The sequence below is a fragment of the Scyliorhinus canicula genome, chromosome 9 (assembly GCF_902713615.1).
Source record: "Scyliorhinus canicula chromosome 9, sScyCan1.1, whole genome shotgun sequence".
Lineage (NCBI taxonomy): Eukaryota > Metazoa > Chordata > Chondrichthyes > Carcharhiniformes > Scyliorhinidae > Scyliorhinus > Scyliorhinus canicula.
In genome coordinates, this window is record NC_052154.1 from 46,250,486 (window position 1) to 46,274,204 (window position 23,719).

Sequence of the window (23,719 nt, forward strand, 5' to 3'; positions counted from 1 at the left end):
GGGGGGGTGTGGGGTGTGTGTGGGGGGGGGTGTGGTGGGTGTGTGTGGGGGGGGTGTGGTGTGTGTGTGTGGGGGGGGTGTGGTGTGTGTGTGTGGGGGGTGTGGTGTGTGTGTGTGGGGGGGTGTGGTGTGTGTGTGTGGGGGGGGTGTGGTGTGTGTGTGTGTGTGGGGGGTGTGGTGTGGTGTGTGTGGTGGGGGGGTGGGTGTGTGTGCGTGTGGGGGGGTGGGTGTGTGTGCGTGTGGGGGGGTGTGGTGTGGTGTGTGTGGGGGGGGTGTGGTGTGTGTGGGGAGGGTTGTGGTGTGTGTGGGGGAGGGTGTGGTGTGTGTGGGGGAGGGTGTGGTGTGTGTTGCGGGGGGGTGGGTGTGTGCGTGTGTGGGGGGGGGGGGGGGTGAAGATGAGCATGCTGACCCGTTCCAGCGCTTGCATCATGTGTTACCTCCATGCCTAGCTAAGCTAAACCAAGCTGCTTGAAGGTTAAAATATTTCAGATGTCTGCTCGTAAGCTAATCTGTGTCCACAACTGGACCAAAAACGCCGTTAATGGTATACATTGCATTAATTGCACTTTTACAGTTTTTTAAAATAAATTTAGAGTACCCAATTATTTTTTCCAATTAAGGGGCAATTTAGCGTGCCCAATCCGCCTACCCTGCACATCTTTGGGTTGTGGGGGTGAAACCCACGCAAACACGGGGAGAATGTGCAAACTCCACATGGACAGAGACCCAGAGCCGGGATTTGAACCCAGGTCCTCAGCTCCGTAGGCAGCAATGCTAACCACTGTGCCACCGTGCTGCCCCACTTTTACAGTTTTTAGAGGTTTTGTTAAATATTAAAATCAAATTTTTCTCACGTGGGCTCTTTTAAAAAACTTTGTCAGGTTCCTACAGTGCAAGCCAGGGTCTGGATTGTATACGTCGAGATGTTGCAAAGTACGTGGAGACAAGGGATGGAGGAATTCCTGCAGATCCTGATAATATTTACATTACTACGGGAGCAAGTGATGGAATAACTGTATGTATAACAGTGGGAGTGTGGTCACCACTATTGAATTGATAGCATTAAATAGTTTTGGAGTTGCTCTACTGACTAACTCTATTTGCAACTCTTGCGTAATTTTCATTGAGTATTTTGAGTAACCTGCCATTCCATTTTTATTTTTTAGACAATTATGAAACTTCTGGTGTCTGGAGAAGGGAGAATGCGAACTGGACTGATGATTCCAATCCCACAGTATCCCCTATATTCTGCAGCCATCGCTGACCTAAATGCAGTCCAAATCAACTACTACCTGGATGAAGACAATGGCTGGGCTCTAGATAAGAATGAATTGAAGAGAAACCTGAATATGGCCAGGGAATATTGCAACCCCAAGGCTCTTTGTATCATTAACCCAGGAAACCCAACCGGTACTTTAACCAATTCATAATAAGACACTTAGATACTTTTGAAAGACTAGAACTTGACATATTTAAGCTGTGTCAGGGCTGTAGCCTGCCGGATGAGGTGGGGAGAAAACTGGGTCATGGGTGTGGGGGTGAAAGCTGGATTGGGGGTGAAAGCTGGATTAGGGCTGGAAGCTGGATTAGGGCTAGAGGTCAGGTAGCCAAGTGCAGTAGAGCTAGGGAGAGAGAGGTCAAATTGAGCCCTGGGAAGTTGAAGTTTTAGTAAGCGCGGGGATGAGATAGTGACTCAGTGGGTGTATGGGAAAGATTGATTGACTGACTGGGTGAGTGTGAGTCTTCCTTATGCGAGTCTCAATTTCTCTCTCACCAAATAGTCACTCCCACCCAAATACACTGACCCTCCAACATTCTGGTTATATTTCTTACAATTTTTTTAAACTCAACAGTTTACTGCTATGACATTGTTTTACATTTGTTCAGCAATTGTTTCTTTCCTTACAACCTCAATCTTTATTGAGATTCAGTATGTTGTTGTGCCAAACCTTATCTTTCCAAAATTTGCTTATTGGGACAGCCCCTGGAGAGCCAAAGTGGTAGTGGTCAAAACCGGGGAGAAAAACATGATGGTTGTTGCCTACAGTCAGACCATCAATCGGTACACGCAGCTCGATGCGTACCCCCTCCCACGCATATCTGATATGGTCAATCAGATTGCACAGTACCGGGTCTTCTCAACACTGGACCTGAAATCTGCCTACCACCAGCTCCCCATCCGTAAGGTGGACCGCCCATACATGGCGTTCGAAGTAGACAGCCGCCGTTACCACTTTCTTGGGGTTCCCTTCGGCGTCACCAATGGGTCTCCATCTTCCAACAGGAGATGGACCGAATAGTTGACCGGTACGGACTGCGGGCCACTTTCCCGTACCTGGACAATGTCACCATCTGCGGCCACGATCAGCAGGACCATGACACCAACCTTTCCAAATTTCTCCACATCGCCACTCTCCTCAACCTCGCGTATAACAAGGAGAAGTGTGTGTTTAGCACAAACCGATTAGCCATCCTCGGCTATGTGGTCCAGAACAGAGTTCTGGGGCCCGACCCCGATCGCATGCGCCCCCTCATGGAACTCCCCCTCCCCCATTGCCCCAAGGCCCTCAAACGATGCCTGGGGTTCTTTTCATATTACGCCCAGTGGGTCCCAAACTATGCGGACAAGGCCCGCCCACTCATTCAATCCACCGTTTTTCCCCTGATGGCCGAGGCTCACCAGGCCTTCAACAGTATCAAGGCCGACATCGTCAAGGCCGCGATGCACGTGGTCAATAAGACGCTACCCTTCCAGGTCGAGAGCGATGCATCGGATGTCGCTTTGACTGCCACCTCAACCAGGCAGGCAGACCCGTGGCATTGTTTTCCCGCACTCTCCATGCCTCCGAAATTTGGCACTCCTCCGTCGAAAAGGAGGCCTAGAAACCTATTATCTCGCTATTATTACATTGTTATTTGAGTCCTTGTCTGACATTTGCCTATTATAAGTGGGACAAATTTCAAAAACGACTTAAATATCTGGAAAGTAGATTGGGTTGGCCTGAAGATGTGAAAAATACCATGTTAATGCAATTCTAACCCAGTAACTCCCATGGATTGTATTTGTCCATCTTGTACTGAGACAAAAATATTTACTAGTTGTTCTTTTACCACAAACTATGGCCCACTTAACATGACATTTATTTCTTTTAAATTCAATCTGAAATCTGGCACAACAGGAGTATCCCTTGTGGCATACATATTGCCCTTGGATGAAAGACCTTTTGGGGTCGATATTAACAAGGCAGGAGAAGGCCAAAATGTAAAGTCATAAAAAGCAACCCCATTCCTGCAATTTTGTGCAAGTGAACTGCAAGGTATGTTTAAATCAGGCTCCCAGAATACAATTGGGAGTCTGATTTTTAAATTCAAGTCCACTGCTGAGTTTCCAGAGATCGGGAAATTTTGCAGTTAAGTGGAGACAAGAACAGTCGGCCATTAAAGGCAAATGCATTTTTGAGTACGACTTGTGAGCCATGAGGAGTAAACCCCTCAAGCAAACTTTCCGTGACTGTCCTCACTGCTGCGGTCTGGTGAGAACCCTCCCTCCTACTCCACAATTAACATACAATCTCTCCCTACTTCACAATTTCTAGGAACAACCATTGTCTTTCTAATTCCATCGACAGCCTGTTGACTAGCCAGCTGCCGGGTGGGAGCTGGAGTGAAAGAAAGATGGGGAACCTACTATATATTTAGTAAGACCTGTTGCCTTTATTGCCCCACTCCCTATCCAAATATCAGGGCCCTTGTTATTTTGCAAACCCCATCTAGTGGCTTAATTGAGAACTGCAGAAATGTTCTTGATGGAAAGAAGAAGATAAGGTGACTCCCTGAATTAAATAGTTATCCAGGTATCAGTACATTGACTAGTTAAAAATTAAAACAATAGTATGTGATGGGCAAGTTATCAGGAGAGAATTTCTGAATTGCTCAAAATAAGTTTTAATATAAGCATTTTTTGTAAACAGGCCAGGTGCAAAGCAGACAATGTATTGAGGATGTAATTACTTTTGCTTATGAAGAAAAACTCTTCCTCCTGGCTGATGAGGTGAGACCTGCTTGTTTTCATTGCTCGGCACAACATCGAGGGCCGAAGGGCCTGTTCTGTGCTGTACTGTTCTATGTTCTATGTTTGTGTAATTATCAAATAATCTGAAAGCAACTTTGTGATTTTTGAGGAAGTGCTATATTTTCAATCGTGTATTTAGCTTCAGAAAATAAAGTATACTCTGATGCTTCCTTTCCTGTATTCAAGGTTTACCAGGAAAACATACACTCAAAGGACTGTAAATTCCACTCATTTAAGAAGGTGCTGCACGAGATGGGTCCAGAATACTCCAATACAGTGGAACTGGTCTCATTTAATTCCACATCCAAAGGATACACAGGAGAGTAGGTGTTTTCTGTATAATTTGATTTTCGTTTTTTAAAAAAAAAAGTACAAAGCAACTCTTGGGTTTTAAGCTTCACTTTAGGAGGTTTAGTTGATTTTAGCATTTATTCAGTTCATTGCAGAACCAAATTTTAAGCAGGCACAATCTTAAAATTGGAACTATGCTATTTGTGAAATCAGGACATGCCTTCTCCTACAGAGGGTAATGGAAATCTGGAACTTGTTTTCTACCATAACACTGGATGCTGAGTCAATTGAAATTTTCAAAAGTAGAATCACTGATTTTTCGTTAGGCTGTCATGAATCCAAGGTGGGTTAATAAAATGGAAGTATCGATCACCCATAATCTGACTGAGTGGCAATGTAGACTAGGGGTGCTTCATGATCTCTTCTTGTTCCTATACAGTTCTTAGAGACTTCTTACACGGAAATTCTTGGACACTTCTTACACCGAATGGAAAGGTCATGTTTCTTCAGTCTTTCTCTTGAATGATTCCTTTTTACAGTGGTGATAATTGTGGCATTTTTAAAGGATAGGCCTGTAGACTATGAAGGTACAAACAAACAAGAGCTTTATTGGAAATGTGTTCTACAGGCTGTTGGGATAGACTGCTCGTGCAAACGACCAATGGTGTCATTAATACATCACGCAATCGTACTCTTAAAGTGTCCTTGTTCCAACTAGGAACAAACATGAATACACAACAGTTTCCTGCCCCTTTTACATTAGAAGTTCCTAGAATGAAACATAATATAATGTTAACAATCAACATTTACAATATGAACAGAGGCTGTTTAGCACACTGGGCTAAATCGCTGGCTTTGTAAGCAGACCAAGGCAGGCCAGCAGCACAGTTCGATTTCCGTAACAGCCTCCCCGAACAGGCGCCGGAATGTGGTGACTAGGGGCTTTTCACAGTAACTTCATTGAAGCCTACTCGTGACAATAAGCGATTTTCATTTCATTTAATTAATAAACACGACAGTCAATAAGTTGGACATTTCCGAGGATGTTGATTTTCTGTGTGCTTGTTGGCGACTTTGTGTCTGTTTTTTCTTGTGGACAGCAACCTCTGGTGATTTTGGTTTAGTTTGGACGTTGTCCGGTGTTGCTCAATCGGAGTCGACCAAGTGTTTGGGGGTTGACTCGGTGTTGAAGTGTCTTCAACTGAGCTACTGTCCCCCATTGTTATTTCTGGTATTGTCAGGTTCTCAGCAATGCCTAGGTCTTCACTTGGCACAGTTTGTTCTGGACTCTTAGTTGACTCTGTATTTGGCAAACTAATTCTAGTTGCTAAAAATTTGATCAGCATATCCCTTCCACACTACATCATCCTGGTTTGAATGGCATAGGAGCCTGATCCTGTCTGTGCTAAGACGATGGCAGGTATCCACTTCTCACTGATGTAGTTCCTTGCCGATACTTTCTGAAAAACGCAGCGTTTAGCCCTGTTCTCACGTCACAAAACCTGACTTTGCTGTCCTCAACAATTTCTCTTGTCTTTGGTAGATTCAGCAAATCAAACTCTGTGCGTAACTGATTATGGTGAACTTTGGGTTGTTGAATGTGTAGTATTCCTGTATGTCATCAGGAATTGGCTTAGTCGTTTATCCTTGCTCACAAATTACTTTCAATTAATGCTTCATTGTCTGAACAAATCTTTCAACCAGCCTATTTGTGGCAGTATGATAAAGAGCGGATCGATGTGCTGGATTCCATTCTCCTTTCGATAATTTGTGAATTCTTGCAAAAAGAACTGTGGCTTATTGTCACTAACAAGTTGTTCAGGGTAACCGAATCTTGCAAAAGTCTCACCCAGTCTTTATTTTCTCCCAAGGATGTGGTCTTCATAATGGCAACTTCAGACCATATTGAGTGCGCATCTACCACAATGAAAATCATTCGTCCTTTGAACGGTCTGCCATAATCTGTATGAACTCTTTGCCATGGCCCTTCTGGCCTATTCCAGGCTGTAATGGCGCTAGTGGCAACAGGTTTCAAACCTTTGCATAAGTCGAACACACAAGCCCGTCTTCTCCTCACTTTCTCTGGCTTATGACTATCTCCTTCATCCATACTATCCCACAATAACGTCCATGAAGTTGGTTTAGGACACGTTTCCTTAACAATGACAGAATTATGGCCCTCATTCCTTCGAGGAGAAAATCTGCCTGTAAGAATAGTTTGAGTCTTCGGTAACATATGGCTTTAACTCCAGGTTTGCTCCTGTGGTCCTGCCATCAATATCATGCCCATAACTTCTGACAGTAGTGGATTATCTCTGGTATACTTCTTAACTTGTTACAGCAGTGTTGTCGACTTCTCCAAAATAGAAAATATTACCACTCGAACTATTCATTAATAACTCGTTAGGTAAAGGTAATCTAGAGAGTCCCATCAGCATTCCCATGGAGATTTGATGTATGATATTTCATCATGTATGTATGTGCTGACAACAACCATGCTTCCTCTCCGTCTCTAGCTCGCTGCTAGAGATGAAATGCCAGCGTGCAGTCCAAGTATCATTGTCAGTGGTCGATGGTCCATTATTAAAGTAAACTTCCTTCCATATAGTTATTGGTGAAAATGTTTGATTGCAACAATGATGCCTCGAGCTTCCTTATCTATCTGCGCATACAGTAAGAAGTCTTACCACACCAGGTTAAAGTCCAACATGTTTGTTTCAAACACTAGCTTTCGAAGCACTGCTCCTTCCTCGGGTGAATTTGTGCTGCTTCTACATAATCATCGCTTCTGGCTATTTATTCTTCCAATAAATTGAACAATTAACCAAACTTGCCTGTATTTTAGGTGTGGACTTAGAGGTGGCTATATGGAAGTTTTCAACATGGACCCTGAGGTTCAGGCTCAGCTTGAGAAGCTGCTATCAGTTCGACTGTGCTCGCCAGTCCCAGGACAAGTAGCCATGGATGTTGTGGTAAATCCACCAAAGCCTGGAGAGGAATCCTATGAAATGTTTACATCGGTTAGTCAGTCAGTTTTATGGTTTTGCTTGTATTGGCTCTGTTCTTTCTTCATTATTAGTGATCTAATCAGAATGTTGTGCATTTTACGCCATTTCCTTGTATTACTGAATCAATAGGTTAGTCGATATGCTTATTAAACAGCAAATCTTCCAATTGTTTCACTAACATCAGCAATTTTGCTTTGCTATGACATAATTTATCTGTGCTACTTTGTAGTCAGCTGGTAGGATATGATTTCGTACGGACTCAATTACCATTGGCAATACTCTTGGACGACTTGCCTAATAATAGAAAGGAGGTTAACTACAATCTCAATCTCACCTCTATTTTTACTAAAATAAACAGACATTTAAAAGGTTTTTATGTTCACCGTATCCCTAAACATCCTAAACTAAGAATTACTATCTGAATGAGGTGGGGTGCTATCAAGGCAGCATTTGACGGACTATGGCATCAAGGAGCCCTCGCTAAATTGAAGTCAAAGGGAATCAGGAGGAAACGCTCCTCTAGTTGGAGTCATACCTGGCACAAAGGAAGATGGTTGTGGTGGTTGGAGGTCAATCACCTCGGCTCCAGGACATCACTGCAGGAGTTCCTCGGATAGTGCCCTAGACCCAACCATCTTCAGTTGCCTCATCAATTGCCACCCTTCCATCATAATGTCAGAAGTGGGGATGATTGCACAATGTTCAGAACCATTTGTGACTCCTCAGATATTGATAACTAAGCAATCCATGTCTAAATGCAGCAAGTCCTGGACAATATCCGGACTTGGGCTGACAAGTGGCAAGTTACAGTCGCGACACAGAAGTGTCAGGCAAAGATCATCTACTATAAGAGAGGATCTAACCATTGCCCCTTGACATTCAATGGCATTACCATCGCTGATCCCCCCCCCCCCCCCCCCCCCCCCCCCCCCCCCCCCCTGCCAATCAGCATCCTCGGGGTTATCAATGATCAGAAATTGAACTGGACTAGCCACATTAATACTGTGGCTACCAGGGCAAGTCAAAGGCTAGGAATCCTAAGGTGAGTAACTCGGCTCGGTGAGTAACATTTCCAATCTTTTTTTCTTCTGCTAAAATGCTCTTGCATTGTTCAATCACTGAAGTCTCCAGTCCAACAATGAAATGAAAAAAAAAATGAAAATCGCTTATTGTCACGAGTAGGCTTCAATGAAGTTACTGTGAAAAGGCCCTAGTCGCCACATTCCGGCGCCTGTCCTGGGAGGCTGGTACGGGAATCGAACCATGCTGCTGGCATGCTTGGTCTTCTTTAAAAACCAGCGATTTAGCCCAGTGAGCTAAACCAGCCCCTGAGGGGAGAGTAAATGGATTACCATGCAAAGAAAAACATTGGGTTGATCAATAAATCTGAAAACTAGTTGCAGTAATAGTGATCATTAAAACTATGGTGATTGTTGTAAAAACCCATCTGGTTCACTAATGTCCTTTTACATGAGAGTCCAGGTCCACAGCAATGTGATTGACTCTGAACTGTGCTCTGAAACCACCTAGCAAGGTTCAAGAGCAGTTAGGGATGGGCAACAAGACCAGTAACGCCCACATCCCATGAAAGAATATTTTTTTATAAACTGGTTCCCAGTTGAATCCTAAAAATTGAAGCTCTTCTACTGCATACAAGACACAAATATTCTTCCAGTACCACTGCAGACACGATCCCACTTTGAATACATCCTGCAGACACAACGCTTTCTTCAATAACTACTATAATTGGCCAAATAACCTGGCTTACAGATCAGACTTGGAGCTTAATTAAACGCTCTGAATTTATAAGTATGTTTAGTCTATAGACACAAGTTAATTATGTTGTGTTAACTGAAACATAAATGTAGTGCATCACAATTTAACCTTTTAATGAGGTATGTTTGTTCAATATGCAGGAGAAGATGAGGGTATTGCATAACCTTGCTGAGAAAGCCAAGTTATCAGAGGAAGTCTTGAATACAATTCCTGGAATGCGCTGCAACCATCTTCAAGGGGCTATGTATGCATTTCCAAGAATATTCATCCCTTCCAAAGCTATCAAAGAAGCTGAGGTTTGTAATTCTGGAAATAGCAAATAGACAACTGTTTCTGCATTTACTTACAATGACTCGAAATTATCTAATTTTAGAGAGAGGTTTGTTAACTTTTGTAAGGCTATTTAGGTCTTTTTTTTACTTTGCCTGTCAGAGCTAATATGTTGGCTGTGTGACCAACAAATGCGATTTTCAATCCGTTCCCATGGCACTCCTACATGATTTCCTCTTTCCATACTGAGATGCATTTTTCACTCCATACTTCCTATTGATCTTGCTGAGTATTTGAAACAAGAAAGGAATTCAAATGCGTGGCCATCTTTGTTCCATGCACTATGTCTAGAAGTATAGTTTTTTGCTCTGCTGTTTTTAAGAGGTATGTAAGTTTTCACACTTTTTTAAAAATGTTGACAAATAGTGTGTTGAAAATTTACTTGAAACTGAAGGTAATGTTCAGCTAGACATTTTAATTCAGTCAAATTGAATATTTTTTGTCTTTAAAGAACAGAAGACAAATTTAAGAATATTTTCTATGTGAAGATTTGCTATTTGCAAATGTGTAGTGGTGTTCCAGTTATAGAACACATAGTTTGGGCAAAGTAAATTGTCTATTTCTTGTCTTTGAATCTTGATTGGAACTCTTGCTCACATTTGCCTTTTGCAACCTGCATTTGTTGTAATTTAATGCAGGTTTTGTGTAACTAAACAGTGTCCAACACTGTTCGCAAACAATGGTACGGTTTTAGTCCCCTTACCGAAGAAAGGATATTCATCCCTTCTAGGGGGTGCAATAAAGGATCCCCGGATTGATTCCTGGGATGAAAGGGCTGCCCCAGAGTCCTTGACGGGATAAATGCTGTGAAGCTGATTCCACTGGCTGGGGAGTAATTAGGGTGCATAGTCTCGGGATAAGTGGTTTGCTATTTAGGATTGAGATGAGAAAGTTCTTCACTCATAAGATTGTGCACATTTGGAATTTTCTACTCTATAGGGCTATTGTTGCACAATCATTGAGTATGTTCAAGACTCTGGTAGATATATTTTTGGGGGCAGGAAGAGAATCAAGAAATATATGGATGAGCTGGAGTTGAAGCCAAAGATCAGCTATGATTTTATTAAATGGTAGACCGAAATTGAGGACACTATATGGCCTACTCCTGCACCTGTTAAATGGGCACTTTGGAACTACAAATATACAATTCTACTAGTCACACCTGCCATAATCTAGTGAAGATTATAAAATTGACTGGGATCCTTAACACTCCACAATTTCCAGGCAGCACGGTGGTGCAGTGGGTTAGCCCTGCGGCCTCACGGCGCCGAGGTCCCAGGTTCGATCCCGGCTCTGGGTCACTGTCCCTGTGGAGTTTGCACATTCTCCTCATGTTTGTGTGGGTTTCGCCCCCACAACCCAAAAATGTGCAAGCTAGGTGGATTGGTCACCCTAAATTCGAAAAAATGAATTGGGTATTCTAAATTTAAAAAAAACACTCCACAATTTCTATGGGGTCTTGTTTGGGGTAGAATTTTGCCTCCCCTCCTTCAAAGGTGACTCGATGGCGAGGAGATCCCACTCCACAGCCGGGAGGAAGAGTGACGAGCCTCTACCGAGAGCGAATAAGTGTATTGGTTGAGGAGGTCCATTGGGGTTGTGACTTGGATCCCTGAAAGCTGGGTAAAAGAAGCCAAGCTGTGCCTGACTAAAGATGGTTGCCTCTCAAGTGCTAGTTATGATTGTTACAAGCCACGTCACCCTGATCATCTATCTCTCTTCATCTTTTATTCACTCTCTCTCTCACTCACCCATAATATTATTGGATATGTCAAAAGGTCAGTGAAAGGTTAAAACTACGCAATTCACCTCATGGTGAAATTCTTTAGTTTCCGTACAATGGCAGCAGCCCCTGCCCTATCCTCCGTTTCTTCTAAAAAAGTACTCTTTCCATCATACTTCGTGCCTCCGCCATTTATTAGTCACTCATAGAGCCTGGTTTTATTTGAATGATGCAACCTACCTTTGACCTCAAGACTTGACAGGGTGAGCACCAGACATCCTTTTTTAAAAATAAATTGAGTACCCAATTTTTTTTACAATTCAAGGGCAATTTAATGTAACCAATCCACCTAGCCTGCACATCTTTGGGATGTGGGGGTGAGACCAGTACAATCGTCACACGGACAGTGGCCCAAGGCCAGGTTCGAACTTGGGTGCTCGGTGCTGTGAGGCAGCAGTGCTAACCACTGCACCACCCTGCCGCCCAGCACCAGAGATCCTTAATGCGTTCTTGCAGGCATTTTTGCTGGATGCATGTTTTTCTTTCTGGGTCTGATTTTTAAGAGTTGATTCTTCTATATCCGATCAGCTGTTAATGGATAAAATAGGTTGTGCCATTGACTTTGGCAGCATGATTTGCATTTTATTTTAAATTTGGGGTGGGGAAATTATGTGGGGTACTGATTCTCATTGAATTTCTGCATGTATTGTACAGTAAAAACCTTGGGACTTTTGTTGAACAGCATACTTGCTACAACCTTTTCAGTTGGCTCATAAGGAATTGATTTTGGAATGCTTGATTTAAATCTGTTTTGACTGTCCTAATTAAAGTTGTTCTTGGTTTAGACCCATGGTATGGCTCCAGATATGTTTTACTGTATGAGACTCCTAGAGGAGACTGGAATCTGTGTGGTTCCTGGCAGTGGTTTTGGACAAAAGGAAGGAACGTATCATTTCAGGTGAATTCTAAAGTCAATGACTCATAGTCAATCCATGTGTCTTAACTGTTTTAAAAGTAAATCCTTTATTGATTTAACTAATACCTGAACAATTTGAATCCCACTTTATTTATGTTTTAAGGTTAGTGACTATAATAATACATGTATATTTTTCGGTGCTCAACCATTCTGGTGATGATTAATCACTTCAATAACCATAAATCAGGAGTTCACTGAGAAAGCATTAAGTGCAATTAAAGGCATGTAATTGGCAAATTAATTTCCATATAGATAATTGTACGGTGGAGTGTTTTGGTAGGGAGAAAGCTACTTCAATCAAGTGGAGTTAAAACTGGTTCAAGATGCAAATAGACCTGGGGATACAAATACACAAATCACACATTAATAAGGCTATCTTGAAAGTAAATCAAGTACTTTGCAAACCAAGACTGCACTCTGAACAGGGCCTGGGGAAATAGTTGGGTGGGGGGCGGGGGTTCCTTCAAGGCTGTCACCAAACAAAAAATATGAACTGGTTGTTTTTTTTTAAAATTTCTGTTTATGGAAACTTGCCTAACATGATCTAGCCTTTTCCGCTTAAATAAAAATCATGTGATTCATTGAGCATGAAGTCTGCGATGTTTCTGAGCTCTAATAAAGTGTTATTTTAAATTGTCTTTCTTCACTCGGTGGACAATTGGCCGAGGTGACACTTCCCAACAAAGATCTAGCAAGTGCAGCTTGACGAGGACTCCTACCTTGCAACATTGCAATATTTTCTATAACGTATATCATTCATCAAAAAAATATATAGATTTGTACAATATTGAGCTAATAAACAGTTTGGTGGGAGCTTACACTATCATTACATATACAAATGTGTACATTACTGGGATCTCTCCTGAGATCTTGGAGTAGGATTGGTCTAACACAGCCCTATTAAGTAACTCTCTAATCTAGTTGTTTGGGTAATGCTGACTTACATAGATATAAGGCCTTCACAGAATCACAAAACCTTACAGTGCAGTCGGAATCTGTTTGGCCCATCAAATCTGCACCAGCTCGCTGAAGGAGTATTCTACCTAGTCCCCATTCTCCTGCCTTATCCCCATAAGCTTGCACATTTTTCTTTTCAGCTAGTAACCCAATTCCCTTTTCTTTTTTTAAAAGTATTTTTATTAAGGTTTTGCAGAAATTTTCACAATAAAACAGTAGTAACAATAATAACAAAACAAACGAGTGAACATTAACATAGTGTAAAAAGAGAATATACAATAACAATTAAATAGACATTACCCCACGTGACCCAGTCTTCCCACTCCATCCCAATAAAGCACTCGCCCTCCCCCCACGGATTGCTGCTGCTGACATTTTAATTTTCCCCGAGAAAGTCGACGAACGGCTGCCACCTCCGAGAGAACCCTAGCGTAGACCCTCTTAAGGCAAACTTTATTTTCTTGAGGCTGATGTCGTTTACCCAGGTCTCTACACTCGGGGGGGCTTTGAGTCCCTCCACATTAATAAAATCCGTGTCCGGGCTACTAGGGAGGCAAAGGCCAAGACGTCGGCCTCTTTCGCCACCGGAACTCCCTGGGTCTGCTGACACTCCAAAGATCGCTATCTCTGGACTCTACACTACCCGTGTGTTAAGCACCTTGGACATTGCCCTAGCGAACCCTTGCCAGAACTCTCTAAGCTCCGGGCATGCCCAAAACATGTGGACATGGTTTGCAGGGCTGCCCTTGCACCTCATACAGCTGTCTTCTACCCCAAAAAACTTGCTCATTCTTGCTGCCGTCATGTGTGCCCAATGGACCACCTTAAATTGAATTAGACTGAGCCTGGCACATGATAAGGAGGAATTAACCCTGCCCAGGATCTCTGCCCACAGACCCGCTTCCAACTTCTCACCTAGCTCCTCCTCCCACTTGCCCTTGAGCTCCTCCACCGGGGTTTCCTCCACCTCCTGTAGTTCCTGGTGGCAGATTAAATTTGTCCTCTAGCGCCTTCAAATTGGGAAAGCTATGTCTATGAACAGATCTCCCATCCTTCTGATGCCTGCCCTCTGCCAGCTCTGGAACCCACCATCCATCCTACCCGGGACAAACCTGTGGTTATTGCATATCGGGGTTCAGACTGACGCTCCCTCCACCTTCTGGTACCACCTCCACTGTCCAGATCCGCAGTGTCGCCACCACCACCGGACTTGTGGAGTAACAGGTCGGTGAGAACGGCAAAGGAGCCGTTATCAAAGCTCCCAGACTAGTACCTTTTGCATGACAGCGCCTGCAGCTGCTCCCACGCCGCCCCTCCCCCATCGCCCACTTCATAATCATAGCTATATTGGCCGCCCAATAGTAGTTGCAAAAGTTCAGCAGCGCCAACCCACCCCACCCCCACCCCGACTGCTCTCCAACAGCGATCTCCTGACTCGCGGGGTCTTATTCACCTACACAAAGCCCGTAATGATCCTACTCACCCGCTTAAAGGCCTTATGGATGAAGATGGGGAGGCACTGAAAGACAAACAAAAACCTGGGGAGGACAGTCATTTTCACGGTTTGCATCCTCCCTGCCAGTGACAGCGGGAGCATGTCCCACCTTTTAAAGTCCCCTTCCATTTGCTCCACCAACCGGGTCAGGTTGAGCCTGTGCAGGGCATCCCATTTCCTGGCCACCTGTATACCCAAGTAACAAAAACTTTTCTCTACCATCCTGAGCGGGCAGCTCTTTCAGTCTCTCCTCCTGTCCCTTGGCCTGATCATAAACAACTCGCTCTTTCCCATGTTCAGTTTGTACCCTGAAAAACTACCAAAACCCCTCAGGATCCGCAGAACCTCCCCCATTCCCTCCATGGGGTCCGAAATGTACAGGAGCAAATCATCCGCGTACAGCGAGACCCGATGTTCCTCGAGGCTCTCGGCACCATAGCTAGTGGTTCTATAGCTAGGGCAAATAGTAACGGTGAGAGTGGACACCCCTGCCTCGTTCCCTGGTGAAGCTCGAACTTCCCCGACCTCAGCCGGTTTGTACATACACTTGCTAGAGGCACAGCAATTCACCCAGCCAATAAAGCCCTCACCAAACAGGAACCTCCCCAGCGTTTCCCACAGGTACTCCCACTCCACCCAGTCAAAGGCTTTCTCTGCGTCCATCGCTGTTACTACCTCGGCCTCCCCTCCCTTTGAGGGCATCATAATAATATTCAAAAGTCTCCTGACATTGGTATTGAGTTGTCTGCCTTTAACAAACCCGGTCTGGTCTTCCTGTATCACCCCTGGGATGCAATTCTTAATTCTTGTGGCCAGAATCTTAGCGAGCAATTTGGCATCCACGTTTAAAAGCTAAATCGGCCTTTATGACCCGCACTGTTCCGGGTCCTTCCCTCGTTTAAGAAAGTGAGGTCAAGGCCTGTGACATTGTTGGGGGGAGGGCTCCTTTCTCTCTAGACTCATTGAAGGTCCTCATCAGGAGTGGGTTCAATATTTCCGAAAATTTCTGATAGAATTCTACCTGGTTACCATCCAGCCCCGGGGCTTTACCCGATTGCATACCCTCTATAACCTTGACAATCTACTCCAATTCAATCGGGGCCCCCAGCTCCTCCACCAGGTCCTCTTCCACCCTTGGAAACCTCAACTGGTCCAAAAATTGCCTCCTCCCTTCCGCTGCTGTCGGGGGCTCCGACTTGTACAGTTATTTGTAGAACTCCGTAAAGACTCTGCTCACCACCCCTGGATCCAAGACCGTGTTACCCTCCTTATTCTTTACTCCTCTGATTTCCCTGGCCGTCTCCCTCTTTCGCAGTTGGTGTGCCAGCATTCTACTCGCTTTCTCCCCGTACTCATAGACTGCTCCCCTTGCCTTCCTCAGCTGTGCTACCGCTTTCCCTGTGGTCAGCAGTTCAAACTCCGCCTGCAGACTTCGCCGCTCCCTCAGTAGCCCCGCCTCAGGGTCCTCCGCGTAATCTCCTGTCCACTCGGAGTATCTCCTCCACCAGTCTCTTCCTCTTCGCTCTTTCTCTCTTTTCCCTATGGGATCGAATTGAGATGAGTTCCCCACTGACAACTGCCTTCAGAGCCTTCCAGACCGTTGCCGCTGCTACCGCACCCATATCGTTTGTTTCCAGGTAATCCTGGATGTTCCTGCTAATCCGCCCGCAAACCTCTTCGTCCGCCAGCAGCCCCACATCCAGTCTCCAGAGTGGGCGCTGCCCTCTCTCCCCACTAAGCCGCAGGTCCACCCAGTGCGGGGCATGGTCCGAAACTGTGATTGCTGAGTATTCTGTCCCCGCCACCTTTGGGATTAACGCCCTGCTCAAGACAAAAGTCTATGCGGGAATAAACCTTATGAATGTGGGAGAAGGTGGCTTCCGGTTACGGCTATGCGGAGCTAAGCTGCACGATCGGCAGCTCCCGCTATTTAGGGACTTTTGGGCCGATTTGAGGGCCCCAAACGGCGCTGTTTTTACGCATCCCGGTGGGGGAAGGTGCCTGGAGGAGCTTGCCCCACACTATATGGTGCTCACCCGGAGTGGGACAAAGAAAAAAGCTACAGCAGCTTCCCAAAAAAAACGGGGGAAGAAAAACAAAATGGCGGCCGGCGCAACACCCGAGGACTGGTGGAAGTGGGTGCAGGAGCAGCAGGCCTCTCTCCTGCGTTGTTTTGCGGAGCTGACGGCTGAGCTGCTGGACTCCATGAATGCAACTACGAACAAGCTGCTTGGGGCCCAGGCGGCCCAGGAGGTGTCTATTCGGGAGTTGCAGCAGCAGGCCGTTGAAAGGGAGGAGGAGGCCGTGGTCCTCGTGGGGAAAGTGGAGTTGCACAAGGCACTCCGTAAAAAGTGGCAAGACCGCTTGGAGGAGCTGGACGTTCGCACGAGGTGAAAGAACTTGAGGATCCTGGGCCTGGCAGAGGGGCTGGAGGGGTCGGATCTCCTGGCGTATGTGACCACTATGCTGAGCGGGGTCCTTCCATTTGCCCCTGGAGCTTGAGGGAGCTCAGAGTGATGGCCAGGAGGCCCAAGGCAAATGAGCCCCCGAGGGCAGTGCTGGTGTGGTTCCATCGATTCAGTGACCGGGAATGTGTGCTGCGCTGGGCCAAGAAAGAGAGGAACAGTAAATGGGAGAACTCGGTAGTGAGGATCTACCAGGACTGGAGTGCGGAGGTGGCTAAGCGGCGGGCCGGGTTCAACCGGACGAAGGCGGTGCTTCATGCCAAGCAGGTCAGGTTTGGAATGTTGCAGCCTGCGCGCCTGTGGGTGACATACAAGGACCGGCACCATTACTTCGAGTCCCCGGAGGAGGCGTGGGCCTTTGTACAGGCGGAGAAGCTGGACTCGAACTAGGGTCTGGGGACATACTATGGCAGTTGTTGTTTCCGCTGTTGCTGTTTTGTTTCAACTTTTTTAACTTCGACAGTGTTATGTATGCTGGTTTTCTTTTTGTTCTTTTTACGGGTGGGTTTGTCTGTTGGGTATGGTTGTGGGTTAGGTGGGGAATATCAGGGATCTGTGTTTTATATGTTCTCTTCTGTACGGGGCTGGGGGTTGGGGTGAAACTGGATTTTGGGGAACTGCGTCAGAAGGGTGGGGTGTGGCAGTGTGAAAGCGCGGGCTTTCCTCTCATTTCCCGCGCTGCGGGGCGGGGGGGGTGGAGCTGGTGGTGGGGGCGGGGCCTCTACTGGTCTTCTTTCCCGCGCTGAAGCGGTGCCAAGGGGGTGTGGCAAGAGGGGGATGACCCCATGCCGGGAGGGGATGGGCGTTGGCGGGAGCTGCCGGGGTCAGCAGAAGTCAGCTGACTCACGGAAGTACTATGGAGGGTGCGTCGCGGCTAGGAGGGGTCCTAGCGTTGGGGGTGGGGGGGGGGGATACCGGGTTGCTGCTGGAATGACCAGGAAGGAGCTGGTCAGGGCCGGGGGGGGGAGAGGGAGAGGCGTTATCGCCATGGGGAACGGGTCGGGCGGGGTGTGCTGGCCTGGGGAGAACACCTGATAAGCTATGGCTAGTCGGCGGGGGAGGGGGGCGGGTTGCCCTCTGATCCGGCTGATTACCTGGAATGTGAGGGGGCTGAACGGGCCGGTTAAGAGAACCAGGGTATTTTCGCATCTAAGGGGGTTGAAGGCGGCCGTGGCTATGCTCCAGGAGACCCACCTGAAGGTGACAGACCAGGTTCGTCTGAGGAAGGGGTGGGTGGGGCAGGTCTATCACTCAGGATTGGACGCAAAGAATCGGGGGGTGGCGATTCTGGTGGGGAAGAGGGTGGCGTTCGAGGCGGCTGAGGTGGTGTCGGACAAGGAGGGCAGATATATCATGGTGAAGGTGGTGCTGGTGAATGTATATGCCCCGAATTGGGATGATGCTGGCTTCATGAGGCGATTGTTGGGCCGCATCCCGGACCTGGAGGCAGGGTGCCTGATCATGGGGGGAGATTTTAACACAGTGCTGGATCCCACACTGGACCGGTCCAGTTCAAGGACGGGTAGGAGACCGGCGGCGGCCAAAGTGCTGAGGGGATACATGGACCAGATGGGAGGGGTGGATCCCTGGAGGTTTGGGAGACCGAGAGCGCGGGAGTATTCCTTTTTCTCTCATGTCCATAGGGTTTATTCCCGGATAGACTTTTCTGTCCTGAACAGGGGATTGATTCCGAGGGTGCAGGACGGCGAGTACTCGGCCATAGCGATTTCGGACCATGCCCCGCACTGGGTGGAGTTGGAGATGGGAGAGGTGCAGGACCAGATGCTGGCGGAGGAGGAGGTGTGTAAGAGGGTTCGGAGAAGCATTGAGGGGTATCTGGACACCAATGATACGGGGGAGGTCCGGGTGGGGATGGTCTGGGAGGCTCTGAAAGCAGTGATCCGGGGGGAGCTGATCTCCATCCGGGCCCACAGGGAAAGGAGGGAGAGGAAGGAGAGGGAGAGACTGGTGGGGGAGCTCTTGGATGTGGACAGGAGATATGCGGAGGCATCAGAGGAAGGGTTGCTGGGGGAACGGCGCAGTTTGCAGGCCAAATTTGACTTGTTGACCACCAGAAAGGCGGGGAGACACAGTGGAGGAGGGCGCAGGGCGCGGTATATGAGTATGGGGAGAAGGCGAGCAGGATGTTGGCGCATCAGCTCCGTAGGCAAGATGTGGCTAGGGAAATTGGTGGAGTGAAGGATGGGGGTGGAAATGTAGTGCAGAAGGGGACAGAAGTAAACGGGGTCTTTGGGGACTTTTACGAGGAACTGTACCGGTCGGAACCTCCGAGGGGGAGAGAGGGGATGGAGAGCTTCATGAACAGGCTATGTTTCCCAAGTGTTCAAGAGGGGCTGGTAGAGGGGCTGGGGGTGCCGATAGAGCTGGAGGAGCTAGTCAGGGGGATTGGACAAATGCAGTTAGGTAAGGCCCCGGGGCCAGACGGGTTCCCGGTGGAATTTTACATAAAATATGCGGACCTGGTGGGTCCCCTGCTGGTGCGAACCTTCAATGAGGCATGGGAGGGGGGGGGGCTTTGCCCCCAACGATGTCGCGGGCACTGATCTCTCTGATCCTTAAGCGGGATAAGGACCCCTTGCAGTGTGGATCATACAGGCCTATCTCGCTCCTTAATGTATACGCTAAGTTGCTGGCCAAGATCCTGGCTACCAGGATAGAGGATTGTGTGCCAGAGGTGATACAACGAAGATCAGACAGGATTGTCAAGGGGTGGCAGCTCAACACGAATGTGCGGAGACTGGTAAATGTTATCATGATGCCGGCAGTGGAGGGGAAGGCGGAGATAGTGGTGGCACTGGACGCAGAGAAAGCGTTTGACAGAGTTGAGTTGGGGTACCTGTGGGAGGTGCTGGAGCGGTTTGGATTTGGGGAGGGATTTATCAAATGGGTGAGGCTGCTCTACGCGGCTCCGATGGCGAGTGTAGTCACAAATGGAAGGAGACCGGAGTACTTTAGGCTCTACCGTGGGACCAGGCAGGGGTGCCCCCTGTCCCCCCCTGCTCTTTGCACTGGCGATTGAACCGCTGGCTATGGCGTTGAGGGAGTCAGGGAGATGGAGGGGTCTGGTGCGGGGTGGGGAGGAACACCGGGTATCGCTGTATGTGGACGACCTGCTGTTGTATGTGGCGGACCCAGAGGGGAGAATGCCGGGGGTGATGGAGCTGTTAGTGGAATTTGGGGGCTTTTCGGGCTATAAGCTAAATTTAGGAAAGAGCGAGGTATTTGTAGTGCACCCGGGGGATCAAGAAGGAATTGGGAGGCTCCCTTTTAGGAGGGCAGTGAAGAGTTTCAGATACCTGGGGGTGCAGGTGGCCAGGAGTTGGGGGACTCTCCATAAGCTTAACTTCACCAGACTAGTGGAGCAGTGGAGGAGGAATTTAAAAGGTGGGACATGGTGCCGCTGTCATTGGCGGGCAGAGTGCAGTCCGACAAAATGACGGTTCTCCCGAGGTTCTTGTTCCTCTTCCAGTGCTTGCCCATCTTTATCCCTAGGGCCTTTTTTAAAAGGGTGACCAGCAGCATCATTTGCTTTGTTTGGGCGCATGGCACCCCAAGGGTGAAGAGGGTCTTCTTGGAGCGGGGTAGAGATTGGGGGGGGGGGGGCTGGCGTTGCCCAATCTCTCTGGGTACTACTGGGCGGCCAACATGTCGATGGTGCGCAAATGGATGATGGAGGCAGCATGGAAACGGATGGAGAGAGCGTCCTGTGGGGATACGAGCCTGGGGGCCCTGGTAACGGCCGCTCCCTCCCACGAGGTATACCACGAGTCCGGTGGTGGCGGCTACCCTCAAGATTTGGGGGCAGTGGAGGCGACATAGGGGAGAAGTGGGGGGCTCGATGGAGTCTCCGTTGAGGGGGAACCATAGGTTCGTCCCGGGGAACATGGATGGGGGATTTCAGGGGTTGTACAGAGCGGGCATCAGACAGCTGAGGGACCTGTTTATCGACGGGAGGTTTGCGAGCCTGGGGGAGTTAGAGGAGAAATTTAGGCTCCCCCCGGGAAACATGTTTAGGTATCTTCAGGTAAAGGCATTTGCCAGACGACAGGTGGAGGGATTCCCTGCGCTTCCCGCGAGGGGGGTGAGTGACAGGGTGCATTCGGGGATATGGGTCGGAGAGGGGAAGATATCCGATATCTACAAGCTTATGCAGGAGGTGGTAGAGGCGTCAGTAGAGGAGCTAAAAACTAAGTGTGAGGGGGAACTGGGGGAATAGATCGAAGATGGGACATGGGCTGATGCCCTGGAAAGGGTTCATTCTTCCTCCTCGTGTGCGCGGCTAAGCCTCATTCAATTCAAGGTGCTGCATAGGGCCCACATGACTGGGACAAGGATGAGTAGGTTCTTTGGGGGTGAAGATAGGTGTGTCAGGTGCTCGGGGAGTCCAGCGAACCATGCCCATATGTTCTGGGCATGCCCGGCACTGGAGGAGTTCTGGAAGGGGGTGGCGAGGACGGTGTCAAGGGTGGTGGGATCCAGGGTCAAGCCAGGATGGGGACTCGCGATCTTTGGGGTTGGGGTGGAGCCGGGAGTGCAGGAGGCGAAAGAGGCAGGTGTGCTGGCCTTTGCGTCCCTAGTAGCCCGGCGAAGGGTTTTGCTACAATGGAAGGACGCGAGGCCCCCAAGCGTGGAGACCTGGATCAATGACATGGCGGGTTTTATTAAGCTAGAGAAGGTCAAATTCGCCCTGAGAGGATCGGTGCAAGGGTTCTTTCGGCGGTGGGAACCTTTCCTCGACTTTCTGGCTCAACGTAGGGTACTGGGACAGTAGCAGCAGCAACCCGGGGAGGGGGAGAGAACTATGTTTGTCTATTTTATTTAAATTTGATTTATTTAATTTTAATTTATGGTTAAGTTCTCTTGCTGGGGCAGCATGGTGGCACAATGGTTAGCATTGCAGCCTACGGCGCTGAGGACCCGGGTTCGAATCCCGGCCCTGGGTCACTGTCTGTGTGGAATTTGCACATTCTCCCCGTGTTTGCGTGGGTTTCACCCCCACAACCCAAAAGATGTGCAGGATAGGTGGATTGGCCATGGTAAATTGCCCCTTAATTGGAAAAAATTGGGCACTCTAAATTTAAAAAAAATAGTTCTCTTGCTGGGGGGGGGGGGATGGGATACATGTGTTGATACGGTTTGGGGGGGAGTTGCGGGTGTTATGGGGTAGTTTGTTGCATATTATTGCTTGTTGTTACATTTTTATATATTTTCTGTAAAAAATTCCAATAAAATTCCTTTAGGCAGCACGGTAGCATGGTGGTCAGCATCAATGCTTCACAGCTCCAGGGTCCCCGTTTCGATTCCCGGCTGGGTCACTGTCTGTGCGGAGTCTGCACGTCCTCCCCCTGTGTGCGTGGGTTTCCTCCGGGTGCTCCGGTTTCCTCCCACAGTCCAAAGATGTGCGGGTTAGGTGGATTGGCCAGGCTAAATTGCCCTTAGTGTCCTAAAAAAATAATGTTAATGGGGGTTGTTGGGTTACTGGTGTAGGGTGGATACGTGGGCTTGAGTAGGGTGATCATTGCTCGGCACAACATTAAGGGCCTGTTCTGTGCTGTACTGTTCTAAAAAAAAATTAAAATTATTTTTTTTAAAAATGAATGTGGGAGAAAAAAACTTTTTCGCTCTCGGCCGCGCGAACCTCCAGGGATCCACACATCTGTGCATAAAACCCTTGAGTTCCTTAGCCACTACCGGTCGCTTCCCTGTCCTGGACTTCGACCGGTCCGGCTCGGAGTCAATGGCTGTGTTAAAGTCTCCCCCATGATCAGGTTATGTGATTCTAAGTCCGTGATGTTGCCTAGCATGCGTCTCGTAAATTCCTTGTGTGTGACCACTTACTCCATGGTCCACACCGGAAGTCCCAATTCCCTTTTCAATACCTCCAATCAAATCAACCTTTTCAGGACGTTCATTCCAGACTCCAACCACCCTCTGGATGAAAATAATTTTCCTCGCATCACTATTTCTCCTTTTGCCCATTATTCTGAATCTGTAACCTCTGCACTTTGAGGGGCATCAGTTTCCCACAATTTACCCAGTCCATATCTCTCAGGATCTTGAATACTCTATCAAGCCTCCTTTAATCCTTCTGTTCTCCAAGGAAAACAGACCTAACCTTTTCAATCTATCCTCATAGCTGCAGTTGTTTATCCTGGAAGCATTCTTGTAGTGAGACTGCATAGCAGACATCTGTACACGTCAGCTGGCATTTGGGGTCCACTCTAGACCACATTGCTGTTCGGTCTTCACTTTGCTGTAGGATAAACTTATGGAATGAAGACATGGGGGTACTTCACAAACAGAAAAGGGTTATTGTATCGAGCTGCTGCGGGGTGGGGTGTTTTCAGGACTCCGCTTCCTTATTAAAAACGGCAAGGTTGTTGGTTGGGGGGGGGGGGGGGGGGGGGGGGGGGGGGGGGGGGAGGAGGGTTGTGGAGATCAAGGCCCCAGAAACAGGGGAAGTACCAGGGCCCATGTCTTTCCAAATGTTCAGTCAGCACCTCCTTCATGACTGATTCCAGCAACTTCCCCACCACAGAGGTCAAGCTAATCAGTCTGTAGTTCCCTATTTTTTCCCCTCATTTTGAATAAGGTGTCACATTAGC

General features: G+C 47.7%; 1 protein-coding gene across 4 annotated transcripts in view; it reads left to right on the plus strand.

Annotated features, from left to right (window-relative positions):
* The window catches only part of gpt2 (glutamic pyruvate transaminase (alanine aminotransferase) 2), a 93,003-nt gene that overhangs the window by 31,783 nt on the left and 37,501 nt on the right, over window positions 1-23,719 (plus strand). For all 4 annotated transcript variants that reach the window (XM_038806643.1, XM_038806644.1, XM_038806645.1 and 1 more), the window contains exons 4-10: window positions 882-1,015; window positions 1,167-1,410; window positions 3,972-4,051; window positions 4,259-4,395; window positions 7,209-7,383; window positions 9,288-9,443; window positions 12,046-12,158. In XM_038806643.1, the coding sequence (XP_038662571.1) occupies window positions 882-1,015; window positions 1,167-1,410; window positions 3,972-4,051; window positions 4,259-4,395; window positions 7,209-7,383; window positions 9,288-9,443; window positions 12,046-12,158 (1,039 nt within the window). The remainder of the gene's footprint in view (window positions 1-881; window positions 1,016-1,166; window positions 1,411-3,971; window positions 4,052-4,258; window positions 4,396-7,208; window positions 7,384-9,287; window positions 9,444-12,045; window positions 12,159-23,719) is intronic.